The sequence below is a fragment of the Maniola jurtina genome, chromosome 8 (assembly GCF_905333055.1).
Source record: "Maniola jurtina chromosome 8, ilManJurt1.1, whole genome shotgun sequence".
NCBI lineage: Eukaryota > Metazoa > Arthropoda > Insecta > Lepidoptera > Nymphalidae > Maniola > Maniola jurtina.
In genome coordinates, this window is record NC_060036.1 from 2426630 (window position 1) to 2453185 (window position 26556).

At 35.9% G+C, this 26556-nt stretch overlaps 3 protein-coding genes across 4 annotated transcripts in view; 1 reads left to right on the forward strand and 2 right to left on the reverse strand.

Annotated features, from left to right (window-relative positions):
• Positions 1-771, reverse strand: part of LOC123867606 (membrane alanyl aminopeptidase-like) — a 21729-nt gene extending 20958 nt beyond the window's left edge. For both annotated transcript variants that reach the window (XM_045909706.1, XM_045909705.1), the window contains exon 1: positions 662-771. The gene's annotated coding sequence lies outside the window, so the exon portion shown is untranslated. The remainder of the gene's footprint in view (positions 1-661) is intronic.
• Positions 1-26556, forward strand: part of LOC123867610 (facilitated trehalose transporter Tret1-like) — a 122027-nt gene that overhangs the window by 17160 nt on the left and 78311 nt on the right. The gene's annotated exons all lie outside the window — the stretch shown is intronic.
• On the reverse strand, positions 1526-25451 carry LOC123867605 (membrane alanyl aminopeptidase-like). The gene is made up of 16 exons (XM_045909704.1): positions 25444-25451; positions 25068-25305; positions 24687-24982; positions 24008-24166; positions 22917-23246; positions 22545-22728; positions 21690-21928; positions 12440-12623; positions 11682-11868; positions 10941-11059; positions 10121-10300; positions 9071-9255; positions 6833-7000; positions 3979-4119; positions 3453-3528; positions 1526-1908 (listed from the first exon to the last, which is right to left on the reverse strand). Exons 2-16 carry the CDS (start codon positions 25302-25304, stop codon positions 1705-1707), a joined length of 2889 nt encoding a protein of 962 aa, XP_045765660.1. The 5' UTR covers position 25305; positions 25444-25451; the 3' UTR covers positions 1526-1704.

The following is a 26556-nucleotide window of genomic DNA, read 5'->3' on the forward strand; positions in this document are numbered from 1 at the left end:
AATCTTGCTCTATTGGTATTAAATCGAATACCGATCATTGTTTATCTATAAACGTCTCTACTCCAATTTCCATCAATTCTCTATTTGTAAATGGTTATACCCCTCATATCATGACTTACCTAAATTAGTCGAAAAGGTTTTACACTTTAGAGGTATTCACACTAAGTAGTTAAATATTAATTTTATTAAAAAAATCTACCTCCCCATAAAAGTGTGTTTCGCTTTTATCTGAACTATATACAACCTGCTTATCTACCACAATATTTGCATACTCACTCTTATTATACCTAACTAAGCCTAACTATTCAACAGTTTAACTTTACTTTACTACCTAACAAACAAATTTATTATATTAGATTAAGATAAAACAGTTTCATAAAAAGTTAGTTATATTTTCTTTTTATTAAAAAAAATGATAATTAAAAGACTGGTTATCGTATTTTTATTTACTTAATTTATTGTATTTTTATTTAGTTAACACAAAAAATTACGCCTCTTAATTTTAATATTGCGTCTTTTTCTGACTAAACTATACTTTGACACTATGAATCAAAATTATTTTTGTACAGTTTTATATATACATTTAATGTTTAATGCTTAGATTTAAATAATAATAATAATAACAGTGTCTATGGAAGCAAAATTATTTTTAATTACGTACCTGATGTCTTATCAACGGCAATTTATTGTGCGAACTGTATTTGCTTCAGCACTTCAGTCTTCAAAGAGATAACAATCATCTTGAGATTTACCTTATCTCGTCACTACTCCTTGATACTCAAAGATACTATTTGCCTAAGATAGATTGGCTCTATATTTTTATAATTTTTATGACTAGTGTTTTTACCTAAACTTCAAGGAAATCCATTATTACTTATTTACTTATTTTACTTATTACTTATAATATAATAAATGCGAAAGTGTGTCAGTCAGTCTGTCTGTCTGCTATCTTTTCACGGCCCAACAGTTTAACCGATTCTGACAAAATTTGGTACAAGGTTAGTGTATATTCCGGAGACGGACATAGGCTTTTTATCCCAGAAAATCAAAGAGTTCACACGGGATTCCCAAAAACCCATCCGCTTAACCGATTTGTATGAAATTTGGTATCGAGGTAGCTTGCGTCCCTGTAATTGACATATACAACTTTTTATCCCGGAAAATCAAACAGTTCCCACGGGATCTTTAAAAACCTAAATCCACGTGGACGAAGTTGCGGGATCTAGTTTCTAAATAATTTCTATTCTAGTTTCTATTTTAGTTTCTAATAAAAAGGAGTGGACTGAAAACCGAAAGGTCGACGGTTCAAACCCCGCCCGTTGCACTATTGTCGTACCTACTCCTAGCACAAGCCTGACGCTTAGTTGGAGAGGAAAGGGGAATATTAGTCATTTAACATGGCTAATATTCTTTAAAAAAAAAGAGCAAAAATACCCCCCCCCCCCCCCCCCCCCCCCCTTCTAGTTTCTTCTGTATCTTGTATTTTTTGTATGCAATAAAGATTTCTATATAAATAAATAATAAATTAAAAAGTAGGCTTTTATTGAAAACAATAATGAGATACAAAGCTTAGATACATGGAGTTTTAATTAATAGTATGCTGCTAATAGTATAATACCTCAGATAAGTAACAGTTAACAAACAGATGTAGAGTTATTGAAAAAGCAGATTCACATTGAAACCTACTCAATTTAAATGTTATTATTATCTAAATATTAAAGCAAAAGATGTAACAATTAACAACAGCATGGATGCTTGAGTATTAACAATAGCAGAACCTCTCGCAGCCTTCAGAATAGATTCAGCCCGGTCAGTTCCCCATTGCATGCTGGTCCTAGCACTGCCTATAGCATCCAAACCGACTTGTCTGCTTGGTATAGACACGTCCGATTGCAGCCATTGCTCCATCTGAAAACAGAAAGATCGTAAACAAAATAAATGCAAAGAAGTTTCAATCAAAATCAATTAAATAAACTATAGTCTGATTTTTAAATCCGTGGAATTCTGACGGTTCTTAATGTTACAAGAGATAAAACAGTTCCCACAAAAAAAATGCAAATAAATATATAAAATAGGCTATGAATTCTAAGTTCGTTTCAAATTATTAATGAACAGAGTACTTTTTAATTTCAAGTGACACACTTTATTAAATATCGATGTTGAAACAATTAATGTGGGAGAAAAAAAATCAACAGACCAGATCAAGATAGGACGCGTATTATATTGAAGCAAACTAGATATAGAGAAATAAATAATATTGTTTTTGACACTTATTTTATTTGGTATTTGGGGCTAATAAATCAAGCTGCTGGTAACCCTGTTTTTCATACATTAACTCCTCTAATGTATAAAAATGACAACGTCAGTATTCCACCGAATTAAAAATCAGAATATAGGTTCAAAGCTTACGTTTCGATATCTCCTACCTACTATTATAATTGGAAACTAAATTGTCCCATCCCGTCCGCTTTCTATAGCTATCCAAATAGTGGTTCAAGAAATCCTCCCGTCCCGTCTGAGTACACGTTACCACATGTTACGTAGGTATGCAATGACTTTTAACTAGATATTTTAAAAGCGAAGAGTCATGACTGAGTCATATTTCTTCTATATGGCGGGAAATCTCAAATCACTACGTGAAAAAGTTATGGCTATATAAAATAAGATTTCATTAATAATAATGATACCTAAATACCTACTTGCTATTTTTATTGAGTATTTGAGGCTATGATATAATATAGTAAATAATGATTTTAATCGTCTTATTATGTAAATTACACATAAGCAGCGCGTGATAGCCGAGTGGTTAACACGTTCGCCTCCTATTCGGGTGGTCGGAGTTTGATCCCGGACAAGCACGTCTAACTTTTCGGAGTTAAATGTACTTATGTTTATAAGCAATTAAATATCACTTGCTTTAACGGTGAAGGAAAACATCGCGAGGAAACATGCGTGCCTGAAAGTTCTCCAAAACGTTCTAAAAGGTGTGTGAAGTCTGCCAATCCGCACTTGACCAGCGTGTCGGACTGTGGCCTAAAGTTAGTAGCGGGCTGGGGACGGGTTGATCATTATGATGATGACATATAAGTAAACAACTGAATCTTGACATATTTGTACAAGTTGGATCCAAATAAATTATAGGACCATGTTCATGAGCGGTGGTACCTAATCACTTAACAGCAGGTGACCCGCCTGCTTGTTTGCCCGTTATTTTTATTTTAAAAACACCAACTTGAGAACTTTCTCTATTCAGTAAAAAAAATGGCATTAGAGCCAGAAATCTTGGAGAAATCAATGTACATATTTAGTACATTACATTAAAAAACCGAACCGAATTGAGAACCTCCGCCTTCTATGGAAGTCGCGATCGGTCAAAAATAGTTCTATGATGCTTGAAATTCACGTTACTCGTACCTAAATAATAAAATAACAGGTAGGTATATAGTACTTACGTCTTTAAGAACCTCTTCAGGAGCATAGCTCGCCAAATTACTTAAAACACTTCCAAACCATGCTGGAAGGACGACTCTGAAAAATTATTAAGTACTATTATAAATAACAAAGTACTTAAGGTGGAAGCGACGGGCCTGCCCACGAAATTCAAATTTAATTTGGTTTTTCGCCATTTGTAAACTATTATGACAACGTAGGCTTATGGCATCTTAATTCCAACAATGGCAGTATCATCCTCACAGGTTTATATAAAATCTTTACTTGAAAGGGTCCAGTTTAAAAAATTAATTCTAGTATCGACTAAAAAATTAATTCTAGTATCGACTGTGAGAATAGTCGATACTAGAATTAATTTGTCTGCCCGCGAAATTCAAATTTTATTTTTATTTGTTGTAAACACGTTTAAATGATACTGCCATTGGCGCAATTAAAGTGCCATAAGCCTACATTGTCGTATTAGTAAATTGCGGATAACCAAATTAAATCCACCTTAAACGTTAATCGTTCACCAAGTGAATGACTTACTTTCTTCTGACTTCTTCAAGTCTATCTTTAATGAATTGTAAGGCAGCTTTCGTGTTACTTCTGCTGCCAATGTAGAGGAAGGTAAAGGCGTTGACGCTATCTTGAGCCTTGAGATCGTCACTTAGAATCATTTGGAGGTACCTGAAAATATAAATGGTGTCAATGGTTATTGAATTATAAGTGCTATACCTATTGCTCCAAAATCTATGTGAAGGTAAAAGATAATATTATGATAGTGAAACCATTAAACAGCTTATGGTACAAGTAGTTTCTTTTGTTTAGTCAATAGTCTCGGGTCAAGATAATCCCACCAAAAACATTTCATGTAAAAATGTAGCCAAGACTCACAAGTTCATAATGTTTTCACTGTTAAAAAGTTATGAGATCTCTAATACGCCAAGCCCCTAGCTACTACTTACAAGCTCTGATTCTACAAACCCTATATCTTGGTAAAAAAAGGACGGCTTGGCCGTTTAATGTTCGTAAACTATTACATGACATAACATATTTTAAGGCCTTAAGGAATAGTTTGTTCGACAATTACTAATTTGTATTGTATTTCGTGATGGTCGCAGAAGCTATTCCGGGCTTAAATGTCATTTCAGATAAAAAAACCACGAACTGTAAACGGCCAAGCCGTACTTTTTTTACCAAGATATAGGGTTTGTAGAATCAGAGCTTGTAAGTAGTAGCTAGGGGCTTGGCGTATTAGAGATCTCATAACTTTTTAACAGTGAAAACATTATGAACTTGTGAGTCTTGGCTACATTTTTACATGAAATGTTTTTGGTGGGATTTCATTTCTTTTTGGCAGGTGCCCTAGATTTTTTTGGATCTATTTTTTGTAGGTACATCATTTTCATGGCCCACTCTCTATCGTTACCTCTTTTTTTAAAAGCTTTTATTCAACTTGCAATGTACTCGTATGTAAATATGTTTGTTCGGGTGGAATCTTGCAACTCAATTTTGAAGCAGATATACCAAATTTCAGTCTTTTAGGACTTCAGGAAACACAGATACTTGGTACGTTTGATAAATCTGCCACGGACATCTTATCCTGAAAACTTTAGAATTCGAGCAACAGATTTTACAGATATGCATCTCATATACGAGAGGATGAAGGGGGACCCGATTTCTTAATTTATCTGTTGTTCATAATTCTTGAAATTCCTACTTAATGCCAAATTTCAGTCTTCTAGGACTTCAGAAAGTACCCTAGAATTTGTGACTAGAGGTTTTGAATGTCGATAAATCTGAAACTATAAAAGCTAGACAATTGATACTCAGTGCGTTTAATGAATCTGCCAAAGACATCTTATCCTGAAAATATTAGCATTCTAGCGATAGAATTTACAGATTTGCTTGCCATACAGAGGCGTAGAGGGGTGAAATTTCCAATTTCTTAATTTTCCTGTAGTTTGTATGCAATTTCTAGTCTACATACCAAATTTCAGTCTTCTAGGACTTCGGAAAGTACCCTAGAATTACAGAATAGAAGTTTTGACTGTCAATTAATCTGAAACTATAAAAGCTAGACAATTGATACTCAGTGCGTTTAATAAATCTGCCAAGGACATCTTATCCTGAAAATATCAGCATTCTAGCGACAGAATTTACAGATTTGCTTTTCTCATAAGAGGCGTAGAGGGGGGGAAATTCCAATTTCTTAATTTTCCTGTAGTTTGTATACAATTTCTAGTCTACATACCAAATTTCAGTCTTCTAGGACTTTGGGAAGTACCCTAGAATTACAGACTAGAAGTTTTGACTGTCAATAAATCTGAAACTATAAAAGCTAGACAATCGATACTCAATGCGTTTAATAAATCTGCCAAGGATATCTTATCCTGAAAATATCAGGATTCTAGCGACAGAATTTACAGATTTGCTTTTCTCATAAGAGGCGTAGAGGGGGGGAAATTCCAATTTCTCAATTTTCCTGTAGTTTGTATGCAATTTCTAGTCTACATACCAAATTTCAGTCTTCTAGAACTTCGGGAAGTACCCTAGAATTACAGACTAGAAGTTTTGACTGTCAATAAATCTGAAACTATAAAAGCTAGACAATCGATACTCAATGCATTTAATAAATCTGCCAAGGACATCTTATCCTGAAAATATCAGCATTCTAGCGACAGAATTTACAGATTTGCTTTTCTCATAAGAGGCGTAGAGGGGGGGAAATTCCAATTTCTCAATTTTCCTGTAGTTTGTATGCAATTTCTAGTCTACATACCAAATTTCAGTCTTCTAGGACTTCGGGAAGTACCCTAGAATTACAGACTAGAAGTTTTGACTGTCAATAAATCTGAAACTATAAAAGCTAGACAATTGATACTCAATGCGTTTAATCAATCTGCCAAGGACATCTTACCCTGAAAATATCAGCATTCTAGCGACTGAATTTACAGATTTGCTTTTCTCATAAGAGGCGTAGAGGGGGGGAAATTCCAATTTCTCAATTTTCCTGTAGTTTGTATGCATATTCTAGTCTACATACCAAATTTCAGCTTTGTAGGACTTCGGGAAGTACCCTAGAATTACAGACTATGAATTGTGATGATCATCAGTGAGGGACGAAAACGGCGTATTTTAGGTATCAATAAATCTGTAACCATAAAAGCTAGATATTTGATACTTAGTATATTTGGTAAATTTGCTGAGGATACCTTATACTGAAAATTTCAGCTTTCTAGCGTCATCCAGACCGAAGTTATGACGGGTCGAAAATACGGCGAAACACTTCGAGAAAAAGGTACGTAGCGCCCCGGCCGCCGTTTGGCTCGTCTTGGCGGGGGCACTGCCGTGCCCCCTGATCAACACACAGATGTCTAAAGACTATTAAAATACTTACGCTTCTACAGCTTGTTCGTTAGTTGTGCAACCAAGAGACCGGAGCATGGCGACCTGGTCAGCCTGATTGTTGGAGTTTAGTCTCCGCTGATTAAGGAACTGCCACTCGCTTAAACCACCATTGAGAACACCCTGGCAGAACACGTGCCTTCTCAGGTTAGGGTTGACGCTGAAAATTATTGAAACCAATCACTATTTTAAGTACGAAGTTAACTTCTTTTTTTAATTCCAATACAAATAAGCCCTTGACTGCGATCTCATCTGATGGTAAGTTATGATGCAGTCTAAGATGGAAGCGAGCTAATTTGGAAGGGGTATGGGGTTTCTACGCGGCATCGTACCGTTAAATCGCTTGGCGGCACGGCTTTACCGGTAGGGTGGTAACTAGCCACGGCCGAAGCCTCCCAACAGACCAGATCAGAGACAATTTAGAAATAATAAATTCCCGAATAGTTCCTGCCGGGAACCGATCCCGGAACCTCCCACTTATGAGACCCCAGCGCTCACCACGGCACCGGAAGGTCGTCAGAATACAAAGTGTCAATTCAATCGAATGAACAATGCGCGGAATGCATAAATAACGGACAGACAGACAGACAGGTCAATAAGCTCTTTATTAAATTTTTCCACATAGGTACATTAACCTATCCTTCGTTAATTACATTGTAAACAAGATTTTAACGCTATCGGGCATCGCAATTAGTTTAATGAATCATATTGTTATGTAAATATCGTAAGAAAAATAAAGAAAATAAGTAGTATAGAATGAAGAGGCCCTTGAGAGACTCATCATAGTTAACCTGAGTTCGAGATAGGGAAAATCTGTTTGCAAAGAAAAAAACATTTTAAAGGACAACAAATATCTAGTAATTAAATACAACAGGTACTCTTAATATTACTCATTGTGTAGACTACGATGCTACTTACAATCTGTGGCGCTTAATTTTTTTTTGTATTACATACATCTAAGACGTAATAATAATAATAATTATCAAACATATTTAACTAGTTTTTGCCCGCAATTTTACCGCACAGAAATTTGAGACAATCTGCTCGTGAGTTTGATCCAAGCAATTTTCCCAAAAGAGTTATTTTACGGTTAAACAGGGTCTGAGATCAAAACTGAATGGGTAGGTTTAAAAATAAATCGCTGCCAAAATATTAGCTGTCAGAATCTTGAGGAATTTCCAGGACCTTCAGGACCTTGAAAAGTACACTCTGTTTTACAAATTTTTGTTTCTTTTTTTTTCAAAAACTAACGACTTTTATGTCCAAAGTTGAAGAAACTTTCATTTTAATTATATTTTAAATATCCAAAAAAGACCTTAATTTTTGCATATCAAATATTACAGAGAAGGGCTAATCTTGATAAAATAAATAATCATAATTACAATACATAACAAATTCTGTGGGATCGGTCAATTTCCTATCATATCGAAATTGCACCATTACTTTATTGGATTTGACTTTGACGTGTTATCCTTGTAAATGGTGTGCAGTCACGCAACAACGACGGCAAAGAAAATAAAGGGGATAACTACTTTTTCAATTAAATGTATTCAAGCAAAAAACCTTGAATAGGTAGACTTCTAGATTTCCATACATTTCAGACGTTTATTCGGCCACTGTGCCCGCTTATCGTAAGTAACCATTTATAAAAACCGGTCAAGTGAAAGTCGGGCCTCGCTCTTTTAGGATTCCGTACACAAGAATATGAACACCATATTTTGGGTGTATGAAATATTTCTTTTCCGAGTTAGGACATCGCAATAAACCGAGAAAGAAAAACCCACATGCTAGAGTGAGAAAAAAAAAAATGTTTTTCGGCTCCTTTTTCATGAATGGGGAGCTCCCCTGGAAAATAACAATTAAATTGAATTTCTAATTCAACATTTGGGTTCATGTCAATGTTTTACACAAAATACCAAAATTGCGGTCAAAAACCTGTGACACGCGGACAGATAGACGAACAGACAGACCGCAGAGTGACACAAAAAAGCGCGGCTTGGAAAGCATACAAATATTCTAAATTATGATGAAGATGATGCCCGTGACTTCGTTGGCGTAGATTTAGGTTTTGTAATGGTCCCGTAGGAACACTTTGATTTTTCGCGTTAGAAAGTACTTCGCCTAATGTCCATCCTTAGTTAATACTATACCTTTCATCTAAATTAAAAGGTAGTGGACAGACAGACAGGCACACTTTCGCATTTATAATATTAGTATGGACTTGTTGTACCTCGCTCCGTTCGTCATCAAAGTTCTGTATTTGGCGATAGAATCGCTGATGCATCCTTCGTGTCCGATACTGCATGCAAAGTTGAGGATGAAGAATCTGTTGAGGGTTCTCGTTAAAGGTTCGTCGGTTTTAACATCGTAGGTCAAGTCGGCGATGACAGTTTTGAGGAAGCTGAACAGGATTTCCTGTTAAACAAACTTTGTATCAATAAAGACGAGTCTCCTTCGTTTAATTATTATTATTATCATTTTAATATTAACAAACCAAACTCAATGCTCAGTTATGAGTCTGTGGTTTGCAAGATTTCCGCAAAAATATTATGTAGATTCAAAGTTACACGGGTTCAAAAAATTGTACCTACAAAAAAAAACGAGCCGAGTTGAGAACCACCTCCTTTATGAAAACGGGTTAGTTTAAAAAATTGTTTCTAAACGTGCTCCTCATAATAAAATTATATTTTTATAATAAAAAAATGTAGTTCACATAAATCCTATATTTGTTAGAATTGGTAATTAAATTTTTGAGAGAAAACTAATTTCTGAATCTGACTCCTGTAGTGTTATTTAACTTTGATAAAATTAATGCATAAAAATTGCTTTTTGAACAATCAGTTTTCACTGACTTTAAAATTAAAACGTATTTTAGTTGATCGATTGTGGAAGAGCATATGAAGGAGTTAACAAAATAGTTGTGTACTCTTAAATAATAATTATGATCTTTATGATGAATATATGATTATGGAAAACTTAAACACTCGTACTTAGAAAGTATTCAACTAAGTATTATAAATTACTAGCCGATGCCCGCGACTTCGCCCGCGTGGATATAGGTTTTTCGAAATCCCGTGGGAACTCTGATTTTCCGGGATAAAAAGTAGCCTATGTGCTAATCCAGGATATTATCTATCTCTATTCCCAGCCAAATCCGTCCAGTAGTTTTTGCGTGAAGAAGTAACAAACATACACACACACACACATACACACAAACTTTCGCCTTTATAATATTAGGTGATAGTGTGATTTTGATTCCAATTAGCCAGCTATCACTTACATCGAATTCTTTCAAAGTCCCTGGCAAATGCAGGAATCGGTTTCTAATCCAGCTGAAACCAGTAATAGCTGGATACCAGGAGTAATAGTCGATCTCGTCTTTCAAGAAGTCTAGAATCTTGAAGCCAAGTTCAAAAGTGATGCGTTCAGATCTCATCAAGGCAAACACGTCGTCAACTATCTGAAACCAAGAAAGTGGGTAAACTAGGCTTGGATATGGTTTAGATATACATAGTTCAGAGTATGACTGGGGCATAATATTATGTATATCCATATCTGACCCTGAGTAATATTAGGTATATCCGCTGTCTATCTACCTTTACACCTTACCTTTACCTTATATTAGTTTCACACGGCCCTCTCAACTGGTTTTAGCGAAAATACCTCAAAAAGAAAAACTGAGCCCTTATAGGATCACTTTATTGTCTGTCTGTCTGTCTGTCTGTCTGTCTGTCTGTCTGTCTGTCTGTCTGTCCGTCCGTCCGTCCGTCGTGTCTGTCAAGAAATCTATAGGGTACTTCCCGTTGACCTAGAATGATGAAATTTGTCAGGTAGGTCTTATAGTACAAGTACAGGAATAAATCTGAAAACCACGAATTTGTGGTTACATCATTTAAAAAAAAATTAAAATGTGTTTCAATTTTCAAAGTAAGATAACTATACCAAGTGGGGTATCATATGAAAGGCCTTTACTTGTACATTCTAATGTCAAAAGTACGATTTTAGTCCTTAATGTAAGGGTATACCGCACTTTTTAAATGACATTTGACACAGAGCAAATATGGTGAGTGCGTTCTCAAAACTTATCCATTTATACCTACTTGTGCTCTGTTCAATCGGTGAATAGTCGTCATATTCATCGAACTAGAAGAGGAGCTGCTTTTGAGAGCATCGGCGATCATTTCCCAAGTGCGAGGGTCGTAGTTTACACGGTAAAAACCTAAAAAAAGGTTTTAGGTATTTTTGTCAAGATTGCGAAAAACAAGAAAAGTTCAAAAGGCTCCTACATTGGCACACGCGTACGTATATTGTCCTATAAAACGCTGTTATCGAATTGCATCAAGTTCCTTTGATGTATAGCACACTAGAGAATGCCCGCGACTTCATCCGCAAGGATTTAGGTTTTTAAAGATCCCGTAGGAACTGTTTGTTTGTCCGGGATAAAAAGTAGCCTATATCCTTCCCCGGAATGTAATCCTAAGTTGTACCAAATTTCATCAAAATCGGTTAAACGGTCGAACCGTGAAAGCGTACCAGACAGACAGACAGACAGGCAGATAGACAGACAGACACACTTTCGCATTTATAATAATATTAAGTATGGATTGTGAAAATCAACAAAATTCGACAAGCCGGTCAGCTCTGATCGCATGGGGCAAAAAAAAGTGTACGTTATTACACACATATTTTACGATTGTGTTGGATCTAGGCTTTTCCTAGGAAAAATGCATGTTTTGCATGAGAATAAATGTGTATAATAATATGTATGTTTCAAAGTTCATTTCGTAGGTCATAATATTTGAATTCTAAAAAAATTATATAAAATAGGAATTTAGCTTTACCTTTTTGCTGTACGTTAAATATAACCCATTCGTTTCCCGGTTCCTTTAGTATTTCTATAGTCCTGTTGATCATCACGATGCTTGGAGTCAGGTTGTCCCAATTGGGATTTCTGCCAGTGGTGTATGTAAGAGGTAAGGGCCACACTTGTTCAGTCTTATTCGATGAGGCACTGATGAAGAAACGCTCCTAAAAATAATTATTAGGAAAATTCTGTAAATTCTTTAGTATACAACTTACGTTTTCTTAGACTACGTTATATTTCGATGCTCGACCCAGCTTCTAACAGCTGTTCCCTCAAAATATGAGGCTTCTAAAAGGTTGGGATAAAGATATTATTCCTAAAAACTGGCAACGCATCGACGATTCCTTTGGATATTAATAAGGGTTACCCACCTTAAAATTTCGATACCCAATCTACTATTTAAAAAATATCAACCTTCAATACAGTACAGTACCTATAATATCTGTCACGGAAAAAAAATATTAACTATTTAGGACTGGATTTTAAATCGCTGACGATAAAAATTTATTTTATCGTTAGCGATTTGAAAGATCCAACACTTGTCAAAACTGTCAAAATGTTAAAATTATTCTTCAGTTAAACATTAGTTAGGTACTTAGCAAATCAAAAATCAGCTAGCACTTACGACGAAAGTCTGCTTGCATAGTACGATAAATTATTAAATTCTAATAGGATGTTTTCCAGATTTCACCCTGCTCTGTTTGAGTAAAACTAAAAAACTAAAAAGTTTGTTACCTGAGTTACAGTCATGACACCTGTGTTCGTATTAACATTGACTTTGATCACCGGGTATCCCGGTTGCTCGACCCAGTATCTCATAATTTCGGCTATATTCAAAAAGCTATTTATAGCATTATCTTCTTGTACCGCTTTGCCGAAGGAACTGAATAAATGCGACGGATAGGCATGCTCGTACGCTCTGGCAAGGAAAACCATCGTATAAACATAATGATTAAAATGATAGTAATCACTACCCATTTCATAAATTATAAGAAGTGTGTTTGTTTGTTGATTTATCCCCTTCTAACATACCGCAACAAAGTAACGGATCGACGTGATTTTTAGGGTTCCGTACCTCATAAGGAAAATTGGAACCCTTATAGGATCACTTTGTTGTCTGTCTGTCTGTCTGTCAAGAAACCTATAGGGTACTTCCCGTTGACTTAGAATCATGAAATCTGGCAGGTGGGTAGGTCTTATAGCACACATACAGGAATAAATCTGAAAACCGAGTATTTGTGGTTACATCATTAAAAAAAGTTAAAAATGTGTTTCAATTTTCAAAGTAAGATAACTATACCTAGTGGCGGTATCATATAAAAGGGCTTATACATTCTGTTGGCGCTAACTCAGATCGCGCCAACAGATACCTACATTTTGTGATCTCAGGATTTTAATTTTATTATTATTAATAGTAGTGAAATAAAACATAACTTACTCATAATTAATGCTGTATTTCTTATACTTTACCACTTGTCTTTACAATTTGCCACTTTAACACTTTAACACTTGACAATATTCCACTTCACACTTTCTCGATTGGAGTACAAAAATACACTGACTGAGCGGGCTGGCCCGACTCTCGAAGAAAACTCCAACTACTTCCGGACAATAATAATTGCCTTTGTCAATATACGTCTTGTCATGAAACGTATATTGACAAAGGTATAATAACATATTTAATAAGGTGTATTGACGTGGCTACACTTGTTTCATTACACAAAAGTTATATAAAAATAGTAATTTGGTCAGTGTTACTGATAATAAACAGTATTTTAGCCAGTGTTGCTAACAGTCGGCCATCCAAATTGGGTCGTCGACCTCGAGCGACAAGCAACAAAACATGGCAGATTTACGTTATTGTATCACTAATAATTTCTAACTTTCTATAAATATAATTAATAATTTAAATAAACAAATTCTATTTTAAGTATTTACGTAATCATGGACCATTGTTGTCCTTGAAATAAATATTGGACCAGGTTGTCCAATGTTAAATGCTAAGACCAACGTTGTTCGTATGCCACCAGGCCTCTAATAATTTCAAATTAACAAATTCTATTTTAACTATAAACATAGTCACAGACCATGGTGGTCCTTAAAATAAATATTGGACCAGGGTTGTCCCAGCATATTTTATTCTAGGACCAGGGCTGTCCCTTAAAGGGTGATTCAGAAATATTTTCGTTTCTGTTTTGTCTGTAGTCTGTCATACGCAGGTAACAGAGGGTGAGGAAAGGTCTACAGGTTTTTTTCTTTTTACAAGGATCAGGATTTAAATATATATATCTTTACTGGGCGTCTCAATAAAATATTTTAATTTAATGTTGGTAAAAATAATGTTCTAAGTGCAAATTCAATTGGGTCCACAAACGGGGACTGGGAACACAATGCCGGCCAAAAAACCGGGTTGCATAAGAACTTCAAGAACGGGGAAAACCGTCTACTATATGTCCATCTGTCTCAGCTAATATAAGACTATAATGCGTTTGGTCCCAAAAACTCTAAATTTGAATAAATCACAGTTCTGCCGATTATTAAAGGCATTACACTTGCGTTCTAATAAAGCTGTTGCCGTACAGGAAATAAATCCCGATAACCCTGTCAACTGACTCGAATTCTACAGTAAGAGCGTAATCGAGACGACGTTAATTGGCCACTGAGGAGTCCAGGTTTAATCCTCACTGACTTTTTCTTATGAAGCTATCTGGAAAGCAAAATTTACGATCCGTTACTGCAAAGTTAATTTTGATGATTGAAATTTTAGCTCCAGATTAAGCGAATTTAAAGTTAGTGATTGCCATTTAAAAATGGTTGTTTTCCATTGATAAAAAATCTAGTTCTTCTCTTTCATTTGGTGTTACATTTATTAAATTTAACAAAACTTTAATGTTATTGTCATTTATTTCCAACACGAAAATATTTTTGAATGACCCTTTTATTTTCATTTAGGACCAGGGTTGTCCATTAACTTTGAACTATATGTATTCATTTAGGACCAGGGTTGTCCATCAACCTATAACCATATCCATTAGTTACTTAGCATTTTATATTATTGTGAACTATCTTTTGTATGCAATTACTATCCGATTCGAATGAAACGATTACGTTTTAATTGTCAATTCATCAACTGTTGTGATATTTATTTCAATTAGATGTTTAGCCAATTACGGGTCCCTTTCTGAGGATTCACTGGAAGACATTAAGCAGTGTTCATGTGGTCTATTGAAAATAGCTTCCTACTACTACTGTCCTGCGACATATGCAATCTATCATATATCCTAAATAACAATATGAGACTGTTCCGTTGAGGACTGTCCTACCATGACTGGTATACGATTGTAATGTGTAACACTTTGAACAGTTCTACTTTTGCTTCGTCAACTTTATTACAAACGCAGTGCTTTTACAACACACCAGCGTATAACCTGGCGTATGGTACTATGCTAGAAGAAATGTGCCTTACGCATTGGTTTAGTAGTCTACGACAATCTTCGCATCATTAACTTTCTAATGACACTGATTTCAGGCTCATTGGTTGGATGGTTTCAAAGTCTGTAACGGGCATATATAGTAACACTTTTTTTCTTGTGTTTTATATTATTGGGATAAGGATGTACAAACAACAAAAGTTTGCAAGGCATACCAACACGCATCCACGTGTGAATGTGTAATATTACCAACGATATAACTGTAAATTCCTTAACACGCACATATAGGTGAAACTTATACGTAAAAGTATTATATACTCATCTCACGCATTCAGCATAAGAAGTGAGCTGCCCTTAACCAATAATATTAACCTATTATAAGCGTCACTCAGAAAAGCAGGTATTATTTAAATACTGTTGAATTATCGAAATGTCCTCCCAAAACCTACGTAAACACAGGTTCAATGCGAAGAGTTTATTCAAGAGTTTTAATTTAAAAATTTGATGGCAAAATTAATAATTTAATTAGAGCGTGATTGCTATCACAACATCTAATTATCCAGTTCACAATACAAATACCGAAAATATGCGATATCGCTCCGAATCTCAGATGGAGACTAAACCAAAACCTTCAAAACACCCATGTTTATGAAAGTTCAATATTGTTGGCCTCCTAGTAATAGATTGTATGAGATCGAATAAGCCAAATATCGATTTTATCTAACTACCTTCATCAGATAAATTTATAATTTTATATTATTTTGACAATTCAAAATCATTACAAAAAACTATTTAACTACCATTATATCGCACCTACTTAAGACGCAATTCCGTGAAATTACGACATAATTTTGTATCCCGTGATTTTGTGTCTCTTCTACGTAAACAAGTCTCATCTCACAACTATGAAAAATCTAACGATGTTGCAAGTATATTTGTTTTGTTTGGACAAAACCTACCTAACACTTAATGATATTGGTAAGTATCATACGAGAAGTATACCCAAATTTTTAAAATATAGATTGAAAATTAAAGAGATTCTATATTATATTATTCTATATAATTTATTACTATTAGAAACTACTTATTTATTTCAATTGTAACAGAATATGTAATGGAAGAGCGGGGTCGCCCGCCATAAGTACTAGTTTAATACCAGTTACTTACTGGGACGGTTCCAATTTCTATGTTATATTTAAAATATATTTAAACTTGTTTTTTACTGAAATAAATATTTTTGTATTGTGTATTTTGTATTATATGTATTTATTTAATTAACCTTAATTATATTATGAAGGAAGATTAGTTATGTTTTGCCATAAAGTAAACTTTTATATTTGTCTGCAAGGGTGAACGGTGCAACTGTATAACGGTTATACAATGGTTCCACTTTAGTGACTGTCCAGCCAGAAATATTTCACAATTATTGTTAATGAGATTAGAGATCCTCATATCTCATACTAACAGAGAGAGGGGCTCCCCAGAAAAGTGATCTAGTTTGTATATATGTAGATATGTGTATTAAAATGTACACAGTCTAACGTCACCCAATCTTGAATTAAATTATCTGTGTAATTTCTGTATTGTTCTAGTTCTAGTCTGTAAGGCGAGAGCACTGTTACCTATAACACGGGTTTATTTATTTATTTTATTTTTATTTATTTATTTAATTAAAGACTTAATTTAAAATAACATTTTACACTAATTGTTGTAGACCAAAGCACTAGATAATTAAAACTGAGACTGGTGTTTGAATATTTGCAAATAGATCGTAGTCTGTGCTAGGGCTGACAAAAAAAAGATCAATTTATTTTAGGATTAAAAAAAAAAAAAAAACTAGAGTTATAAAAAGGTTAAGCCTACATTTACATTTTTTTTTTAAATTCTAGTTATAGATAGTGCATCAGTGTTAAATAAAGCTTAGTTTGGTCATCAGAAGCTCAAACTAATTTTTAGGTGTAACATTAGAAACAATAGAGATTTTATTTATTTAATTCATTAATTCATTCATTTAATCATGTTAATTCATAACACCAATGGCTCATTTTGTTAATATTGTTAATAAAATGTAAAGCTCATTCATTTCAATAAAATTCATATGTATTGCAAAACTGCATAAGCAATTATTTATAAATATTATTGAAGAGTACGGACACCCCTTTTTTTTATCTTCTTACTTTTAGTTTATAATAAGTTTAATATGTATAAGAATTGATTTTGTTTTTAGGTCTTTAGACCTATGTAATTATTCAAATAATAAAAAGTACAAAAGAAAGAAATATGTCTATAACTGTAACTGTTCGATTAACTTGTATCATATGGCACTTTTATTAGCTTTACTGAAGAGAACAGGGATCTCAATTCCATTACGGAAGCTAACTCCCTTTCTATTAATTTGTTAACAGCTGTTCTATTGGTTTTTTTTTGAGACATTTTATCGATGCTGATATTAGCATTTTTGTTTTTTAAACTACAAATAACAAAACATCAAAGACAATGTACAAGAGAGATTTGAACTCATAACCTCTAATCGTGGGCCTACCTGTTACACCACAAGTGCAAAGCGTGTTAGCCCGAATGACGATACCTTAAATCCATAGAGTGATTAATATTATCCTCATTGCTCTAATTATTAAGAATTCTTTCTAACTTAACCAACGCAACGTGATGCGCATTGACTAAACTGGTTTTGCTTACATAATATGTGGGCGTCCTTAGTAGTTGTAACTTCAATATTTACGTGTGCTATATGTATGCTTTTGTGTGTGTTACGCGACACTGGACGGGTGCAAATATAACTATTTTACTGTGTGTACCACAGTATTCTCAAATCTTTGTCAGTATATTAGTTACTACGGATTTTATTTAAATCGTAATATCTAATTATGCAACATTCGCTGCCAAAATCAATGAAGGTCTTGAACGAAATTTGATTTATTCTGACAGCCTTATGATGTTAATATAAAAAAAACGATAAGTGATTATTAATTATTGAAACTATCATAACCGTTATTTTTTTCTTTGACTGACCGGGTATAATACGATAGTGATTTTGTATGTATGCACTTTTCTTTATACTTAAGTTCTTTTAAGATTGATTAACGATATGACCGCTCCTATAACGTTTATTTATAAGTCATATTTTATTTTCATTTATTTACTTCTTGTTCCTTACTAATTGTCAGTCATACTTTAAGATTATTTACTAATTGTTATTCATACTTTATGATTTTCATGAATGTTAACACTTAATAGAATAATAAATAATAATAAATAATAAATAATACTTGTAACATATTATAATTACCAATGTTATACTGTGGAACGCCCCGACGGGGCTTCATGTTGTAACATTATATATATATATATATTATGATTTACTCGTAAAACATGAATGCAAGAGAAATAATAAAAAATAAGCTAGTAGCTTGAACTAGTACTGCTTGGTTCCGTGGCAACGTCACACTTGCCACACACTCACACAAAGTTCGTGACACATTTGTTTTTTTTTTTTTTTAAATTGGACTAAGGCTCTGTCAAGCCCCTCGAGCCGTCTGTTTGTGACCCTCGAGCTTATAGTTACAACTACGAGAGCTCTTCAGGCCCTGTTTAGATTGCATATTTATAGTTTTAACTGAGGACTGCGCTTTTAATGGTTTACTTCGGTTTGTGTCATAATCCATATGACAAATATTTATTAAAGCAATTTTACCCTAGTAGAATGTCTCCAGCGAATCCCCAAATTGGGAAAGGTTAGCTATCATCGGTTATCATGGCATCCGATCGTAATTTTCGTCAGAAAGTAACGCAGTTAACAATTTAGCTTGCCATTCTCACCCACTAGATGAGAATCTGAGCGTATCCTAGGTTTCAAGGCATCTAAACGTTTCGTAAAAATACTCGAAAAGAAAAGACTCATTTTTGCGATCGCCGGCTGCACGGGCACCGTCTGGCACGGCTGCCCAACTGCCGGCTACGTGAGTGCCGGCTGGCGCGGCCGCCCGAGCAGTGGCTGCGTGAGCGCCAGCCACCGCGGCCACCCGAGCGCTGGCTGTGTGGGCGCCGGCTGTCGCTGCTGCGCGAGCACTGGCTGCATGGGCGCCGGCTGGCACGGCTTGCCCGAGCGTCGACTGCGTGAGCGCCGGCCGGCGGCGGCTGCGAGCGCCGGCTGTGTTGGCGCCGGCTGCAAGGGCGCCGGCTGGTGCGGCTGCCCGAGCGCCGGCCGCGTGAGCGCCGGCTGCGTGAGCGCCGGCTGGCGCGGCTGCAAGCACCACCTGTGTGGGCGCCGGCTGCACGGGCGCCGACTGGCGCGCCTGCCCGAGCGTCGACTGCGTGAGCACCGGCTGGCGCGGCTGCGAGCGCCGGCTGTGCGGACGCCGACTGCGAGCGCCGGCTGCGTGGGCGCCGGCGATGCGGCTGCCCGAGCGCCAGCTGCGTGAGCGCCGGCTGCGTGAGCGCCGGCTGGCGCGGCTGCAAGCACCGCCTGTGTGGGCGCCGGCTGCACGGGCGCCGGCTGGCGCGCCTGCCTGAGCGTCGACTGCGTGAGCACCGGCTGGCGCGGCTACGAGCGCCGGCTGTGTGGACGCCGGCTGCGAGCACCGGCTGTGTGGGCACCGGCTGCCCGAGCGCCAGCTTCGTGAGCGCCGGCTGGCGCGGCTGCCCGAGCAACGGCTGCGTGAGCGCCGGCTGGCGTGGCCACCGAGATCCTGAAGCGTTTCGCCTCCTTCCGCGATGCCGCATCATCTCGGTGGACTGAGACGTAGACACCATCTTGTTCGGGAGGGTTCACTGTAAGCCATACCAGATACGGGAGGCAGTAAAAGTTCGAAAAAATATGAGGTTCTATGCATGTGGAACATATTAGTTCTATTCAATTATGAATTATAAATACAGATATTGATATTTTTCTGATCATTACGCGACTATATTCTCCTTGACTATCACCGTGAGGACGTACGAGTAAGTCACTCAGAGAAACTAATGAGAATTAATTTTAATGTTTATGCAATACCCACAAGAAGTCGATTATATCAAGGATTTGCCTTGAAGAAAAACTTGAAACAAAAACGAATAGCATGCGGTATTTTATTTGTCACGTGACTAACATCAATTTCAATTTCACAAAATATGGGTATTTTAAAAATAAATGACAAGTTTACGGTTCTTATTTGTTGGTAACTAGTATCACAAAATGAAATAATCACAAAATGTGTGCTTCATTTTATTTTATTTTGATAAAAAGAAATTTTAAAGTTTAAATGTTGTATATCTTAGTGGATTTTGCGTTAATTCTACCCACTTCTGAAATGTTGGCGCTAACTCAGATCGCGCCAACAGATACCTACATTTTGTGATCTCAGGATTTTAATTTTATTATTATTAATAGTAGTGAAATAAAACATAACTTACTCATAATTAATGCTGTATTTCTTATACTTTACCACTTGTCTTTACAATTTGCCACTTTAACACTTTAACACTTGACAATATTCCACTTCACACTTTCTCGATTGGAGTACAAAAATACACTGACTGAGCGGGCTGGCCCGACTCTCGAAGAAAACTCCAACTACTTCCGGACAATAATAATTGCCTTTGTCAATATACGTCTTGTCATGAAACGTATATTGACAAAGGTATAATAACATATTTAATAAGGTGTATTGACGTGGCTACACTTGTTTCATTACACAAAAGTTATATAAAAATAGTAATTTGGTCAGTGTTACTGATAATAAACAGTATTTTAGCCAGTGTTGCTAACAATTCTAAAACAGATTTTTATTTATTTTTATGTATAATAGTTTTTGAGTTTTCGTGCAACATGTTGGAAAAAATACCCGAGTATGGAACCCTCAGTGGGCGAGTCTGACTCGCACTTGGCTGGTTTTTTTACATGGATCTAGTTAAAGATCTGGACATAGACTACTCTAAGGCGTTATCTCCACGGGCGAGAATGTCGCGGCGATAGTCTCGCCGAGCTATACCAAGTCCGATACAAGCAAGCTCTATGAGTCTACCTCAACAGGGTGATACTTTCGATATCGATGATATCGTCGAGTCTCGCGGCGATACCGCCATGTTGCGCCACGGTTGGGAGGCCCAACGAGGCATTGCATGCACGTCACGCGGCGATCCGTTGCGGTCTCGTGGCGTATCGTTGCGAGTCGCGACGACACGCTGGCGGAATTATCGTTGCACCTTGAAGATCATCGGACGATAGTAGGATGGCTCAGGTGACCTCGTCGCGATACGTGGCAATACTCTCGCCCGTCGGAAAATCAAAGAGTTGCAAGTTATGAATGCAAAAGTGTGTCTGTATGTGTATAATGTTTTCACAGCCTATCCATTTAACCCATTTTAAGGAAATTTGGTAGAGGTAGCTTGCATCCCGGAGAAGGACATAGGTTAATATTCCGAAAATAGAAGAGTTCCCACGAGATTTTTACAGAACCTATATCCACGTGGACAAGTTTTATCTAGTCATAACATAAAATAATAAAACACACTGCTTTGGCGCAAAGAAAAAACTTCGCCTCAATACTAATTATTACCTGTCCAATAGGAAATAATTCAAGGCCTTTTTGAACGTTTCTTCTCCAACAAAATGTTTCAACATGACGAGGAAAGATGCTCCCTTAGTGTAGCTGATACCACTGAAGTGCCCGGTCACCTGAGCCGGGGAGTTGACCGTGTGCTCGAGGGCCCTCGTGGATGCTGAGGAATCAGTTGACAGAGCCCCTTGTAATGCTAAGATGTTGAACTGGCTACTCAATTCCGTAGATGAATCAATCTGGTTGAAAAAAGAATTTAAAAAAATGTTTTGTACAAAGGAGAAATTTTGTACAAAATTGTATAACAAAATTTCATTAACTGATGATAGTTTTACGGATACGCGTTCAAAGCTTATTCAACTTTCTGCGTTAGAGCCGTTTACTTTCATGTTTTTGTATAAAAAATTAAGCTACCGTACAAATACTACTTTTGAAAGGACGTTGTGGAAATAATAAAAACCGTTGTTAATCATTATACATTAAAATTATTTTAACTTTAATCCTTAATTATATTACCCCCACTAGGTGAATAGACCACATCTCAGGGAGGCACTGGATTCAAATGGTGCAAGATCGTAACTTGTGGAAATACCTACAAGAGATGTACTGGGCATCTATCTGTTGATGTTGATGACGAAGTCAATGTTAATTAACTAGGCTGCACAAAATATGAAACAGCACCGTTTTTACCGATTGACAGACAACGCATAGCCTAAACCGGACCTAGAGACATCTTTGGAGAACATGTTGCTTGAGTACCCTAGAAGTGCACTAAAGAAGGATTTTGTTGAATTCCAACCGGAAGATTTAGTCGTAAAGCGATAAGCTAGTTTAAATGTATAAAAATTTGCTTACACCATCCATAGCAAAGTACTCGAAGTAACTAGCAAAGCCCTCATTGATCCACACGTTGTCCCACCATCTACATGTGATGAGGTTGCCGAACCATTTGTGAGCTAGCTCATGCGCTGTGATAGTGCCGATGTTCATTTTATCCAGAGCATTCGTTTCCCCTTCTTCGTAGAGGAGACGCAGCTCCCTAAAAGGGAATTGTAATGATTCTGTATTTAATTACATTAAGTCATACAATGTGTATTTTTTTTTTCATTACAATTATATTTTCTTCATAAAATTATTACTTAGCACTTTGGGTTTGGGTCATGTTTAGTTATAATGTATGTGAAACTGAAACTAAAAACATTAGTTTAGTAAAATTAAAAAACAAACCTATATGAAACAAGCCCCCAATTTTCTGTAGCACCAGACGCCCAATCTGGAGATGCAATCTGATCATTTTTCATGACTTCAGTCATTGTGTCACCCATTGTATAGTAATCAATTCCAAAATAGTTTCCCAGCCATTTCGTTAAGGGTGGCCCAACTTCCAAGGCGTAAGCCCCTTGACCTTTTGCATTTGGTCGTCCAATAATACGGTATGGTGCGATGGGGTCATTGTTTTCAGCAATTACTTCAAATTGTTCACTGATGTGGAAAGTTACCAAATATGCAGACATTCTTGGTGTTGTATAAAATACTTCTCGAATACGATCGCCCACTCTGAAAAAGTGAAACTGTCGATATCCCACTACCAATGCTGGACAAATGCCTCTTTTCTTAGAGGATGGAGGAATATAGATGAAATATGACTTCAAAGCCTGTTGACCGACACATAATATCATGAGTAACCTAGAGTTTATCCCGTAATTTGTACGAGTAGGTTTTCGTTCACCGTAATAAATAATGAATAGCACTAAAGTTATAGCACAAAAGCTATGTGATCTAAACAATGAAAAATAGCATTTTACAACGCTATCGTGACGTGAATTCAGTGGGATGAGACGGTATTTTAAAGGTGAATTTATATGTGTCTGACATAACGACACGTGTTGTGTTGTGACATGATGGCTAGTTTTCACATTCATACAATTCATTATGTTGCGTTCTGACGCCTTCGATGATATTTTGGTTCAATACAGCCGCAGCTCTATAAACAAATGACTTTAAAGCGTCAGAACACAGCACTGGCGCTTGCGCATTGGTTTTTCCTGTATATTATTATACTCTGCATTAGTCTGATGTGTCGTTTCCCCGCAATTTCAACCTCGCCGCTCTCATGCAAACCGAGATCACCTCTGATGCGACAAGATGCCATCACAACAGATTGCCCATCATTATTATGAACGTAACCATACTAAATAATATATAAAACCTATTCCATTCTGATGCATCATGACACGATCATCGACACGTCAGTATACATTTGATTTACTTACAAAAAGTAATATTAAGTAATTAATTAAAACTTAAGTACAACTTACTTCGTGTTATTATTTTTTATCTTCATGTTCGAGAATGTTTCAGTGAAATGTTCTGGGCGGTTAATAATGATGTTAAATGTTGATTTGAATCCTGGTTCATCAAAGCAAGGGAATGCTTGCCTTGAATTTGTGGGTTGCAAATGTGAGCCGGCGTACCAACTATAAAAATAGAAGCCTTTATGATATTTTTTATTATAATATCTTAACTAAGTTGATTAGGCAAGCATTTTCGCTAGCTGGTACAAATCCGTGTTAAATATAATGGTCGAGGTCATATTGCTGACTAGCTTATGCGCGCGACTACATTAATTTCAAACCCCTAATTTATCCTCTTAGGGTTTGAATTTTCAAAAATCATTTCTAGGGGATGTCTACCTCATAATAGCTATCTGTATGTCAAATTTCAACCCGATCCATCCAGTAGTTTGAGCTGTACGTTGACAGACCAGTCAGTCAACTTTTCCTTTTATATATTTAGAAGATAAACTGATATTTCCATATTATTATATAGCGTTTCTATCTTACAGCGACAATATAAAAATCACTATAAGAACTTTGTCGAGATAGCAGCTGTAAGCATTATAATAATTAATATTTTGTTCTGATCCATTTTCGTTATTTCCAATGTCATAATAATATTCCGAAAAGTAAATATGGAATAATGTTTTCAAAAACTCACTGAAGTTTTCCGTTTTCATCTTTATAGCTTCCTCTGAATACACCTCTGGACAGCGGCGTTTCATTGATATTACCCACATATTTGATTGTCACAATATAGTTTCTTGATTTGACCAACGAAGATCCTTCTTTCAAGTAAATTTCGAGGAAGTGATATTCACGAATTCTCGCAAATCCTTTCGATCCATTATCTTCATTCAGGGGTAATTCCTCACCAGCATCATCAGTAATAACAACTGAACTTATGTCTTTTACGTTTTCTTGAAGTACCAATGTACTGATGTTATCTTTAACTGCCTGGTGATAAAAAAATAGATAGAAATAAAAAATGTCTTATTCACAGTTAACTAATTAAATTGTAATAAATATCTTGTTTACTTACCCTAACAGTTAACGTAACAATTCCATCAAATGTAAACGCTTCTCGGCCATCTTTAGCTTCAAAATAAGGAGTTATTTCAATATCAAAGTGTATAGGGTCGAGATCTTCAGGAATACGATATTTTTCATCAGCAGCACTACTCAAAAAAAGAGGTTCCTCAACATCTAAAGGAAAATCAGTTTTTACTAAAACCAATACTGCTGATAGTACTACAAGCTTTGGAACAAAATTCATCATTCTGAAAAGTTCGATTTTTTACAATAATTTGTAACAGATTAAAATTAAACATAAAAATATTTTTCAAGTCATAATTTTTGGATTTTCCATGATAATTTTGTACACTTTAATTTTTTTTACTGAATGTTATAATATTTACCTGCTCTGGGGACTTAGTAGTCCTGAATGACATTTTTTCATTAAAATATTAATATCATTTTTATCATATTATTCTATAAATTAGATCGTTTATCATGATTAGCACTTATACGATATTAAATGTCTTAAAAGATTGTAACTGTGTCATTTATGATGAGGCCATTATTAATGACGATAGTCATAACATTGCAAAATATTGATAAAATTTTATAGTTCTGATATTTCCGACGGACCATAATCTGTTTCAAAATCAAAGATTATTATTATCGTTACGCCACACTTTACCTACTTCTATAGTGCGTATTTCCTGATAAATATTTTCAAATCTAGAGTGAATCTTGTGAGTGAGTTGACCTAGAATCATGAAAGGTAGGTAGGTAGATCTTGTGGCTCAAGTACAGGAATAAACCTGAAAACCGCGAATTTGTGGTTACACATTTTAAAAAAAATGTGTTTCAATTTTCAAAGTAAGATAAACTATACCAAGTGGTGGGGGGTATCATATGAAAGGCCTGGCCTGACCTGTACATTCTAGAACAGATATTTTTTTATTTTTATGTATAATAGTTTTTGATTTATTGTGCGAAATGTTGGAAAAAATACCCGAGTACGGTACGAAACTCTCACGCGAGTCTCACTCGCACTTGGCGGTTTTTAAGCATGATTGTCGTCAAGCGCAAGCCTATCACACAATTTTTTTTTAATGCGTGTGGTTTGCTAATTTAGTGATCAACACCAAATGAAACACTGAAAGGTCGGCAACGCATTGGTTGGTGCTGCAAATGTTCATGGGCGGCGGTAATCACATAACATAAGGTGACACGCCTGCTCGTTTGCTCGCTATTTTTATTTAAATATGAATATGAATATGAATATTGCTTCCACTGAGGGATATTAAAATATTTTTTCTTAAAACACCTTCAAATATAAATGGCTAATGATCTCCATGGCTATCATTCATTGTTGATCACTGAGTTAGCCATCACCTCGCTGCGCGTGGCAAGGTCGTTCGCATTTTCGTAAAATTTTGATAAAAGTATTACGGCACTATACTGTAGTGTAGGTTTTGAAATAAAATATAGGCTATATTTAAAAACCATTTTATTATACATTT

Excerpts from the sequence above, each read along its gene's own strand:
- LOC123867605 (XM_045909704.1), bottom strand. The coding sequence starts at position 25,304 with ATGATGAATTTTGTTCCAAAGCTTGTAGTACTATCAGCAGTATTGGTT. Across the intron at positions 22,729-22,916 it reads TGGGGGCTTGTTTCATATAG|GGAGCTGCGTCTCCTCTACG; the intron begins GTTTGTTTTTTA and ends ATTCCCTTTTAG. Across the intron at positions 11,869-12,439 it reads GTGTCATGACTGTAACTCAG|GAGCGTTTCTTCATCAGTGC; the intron begins GTAACAAACTTT and ends AATTATTTTTAG.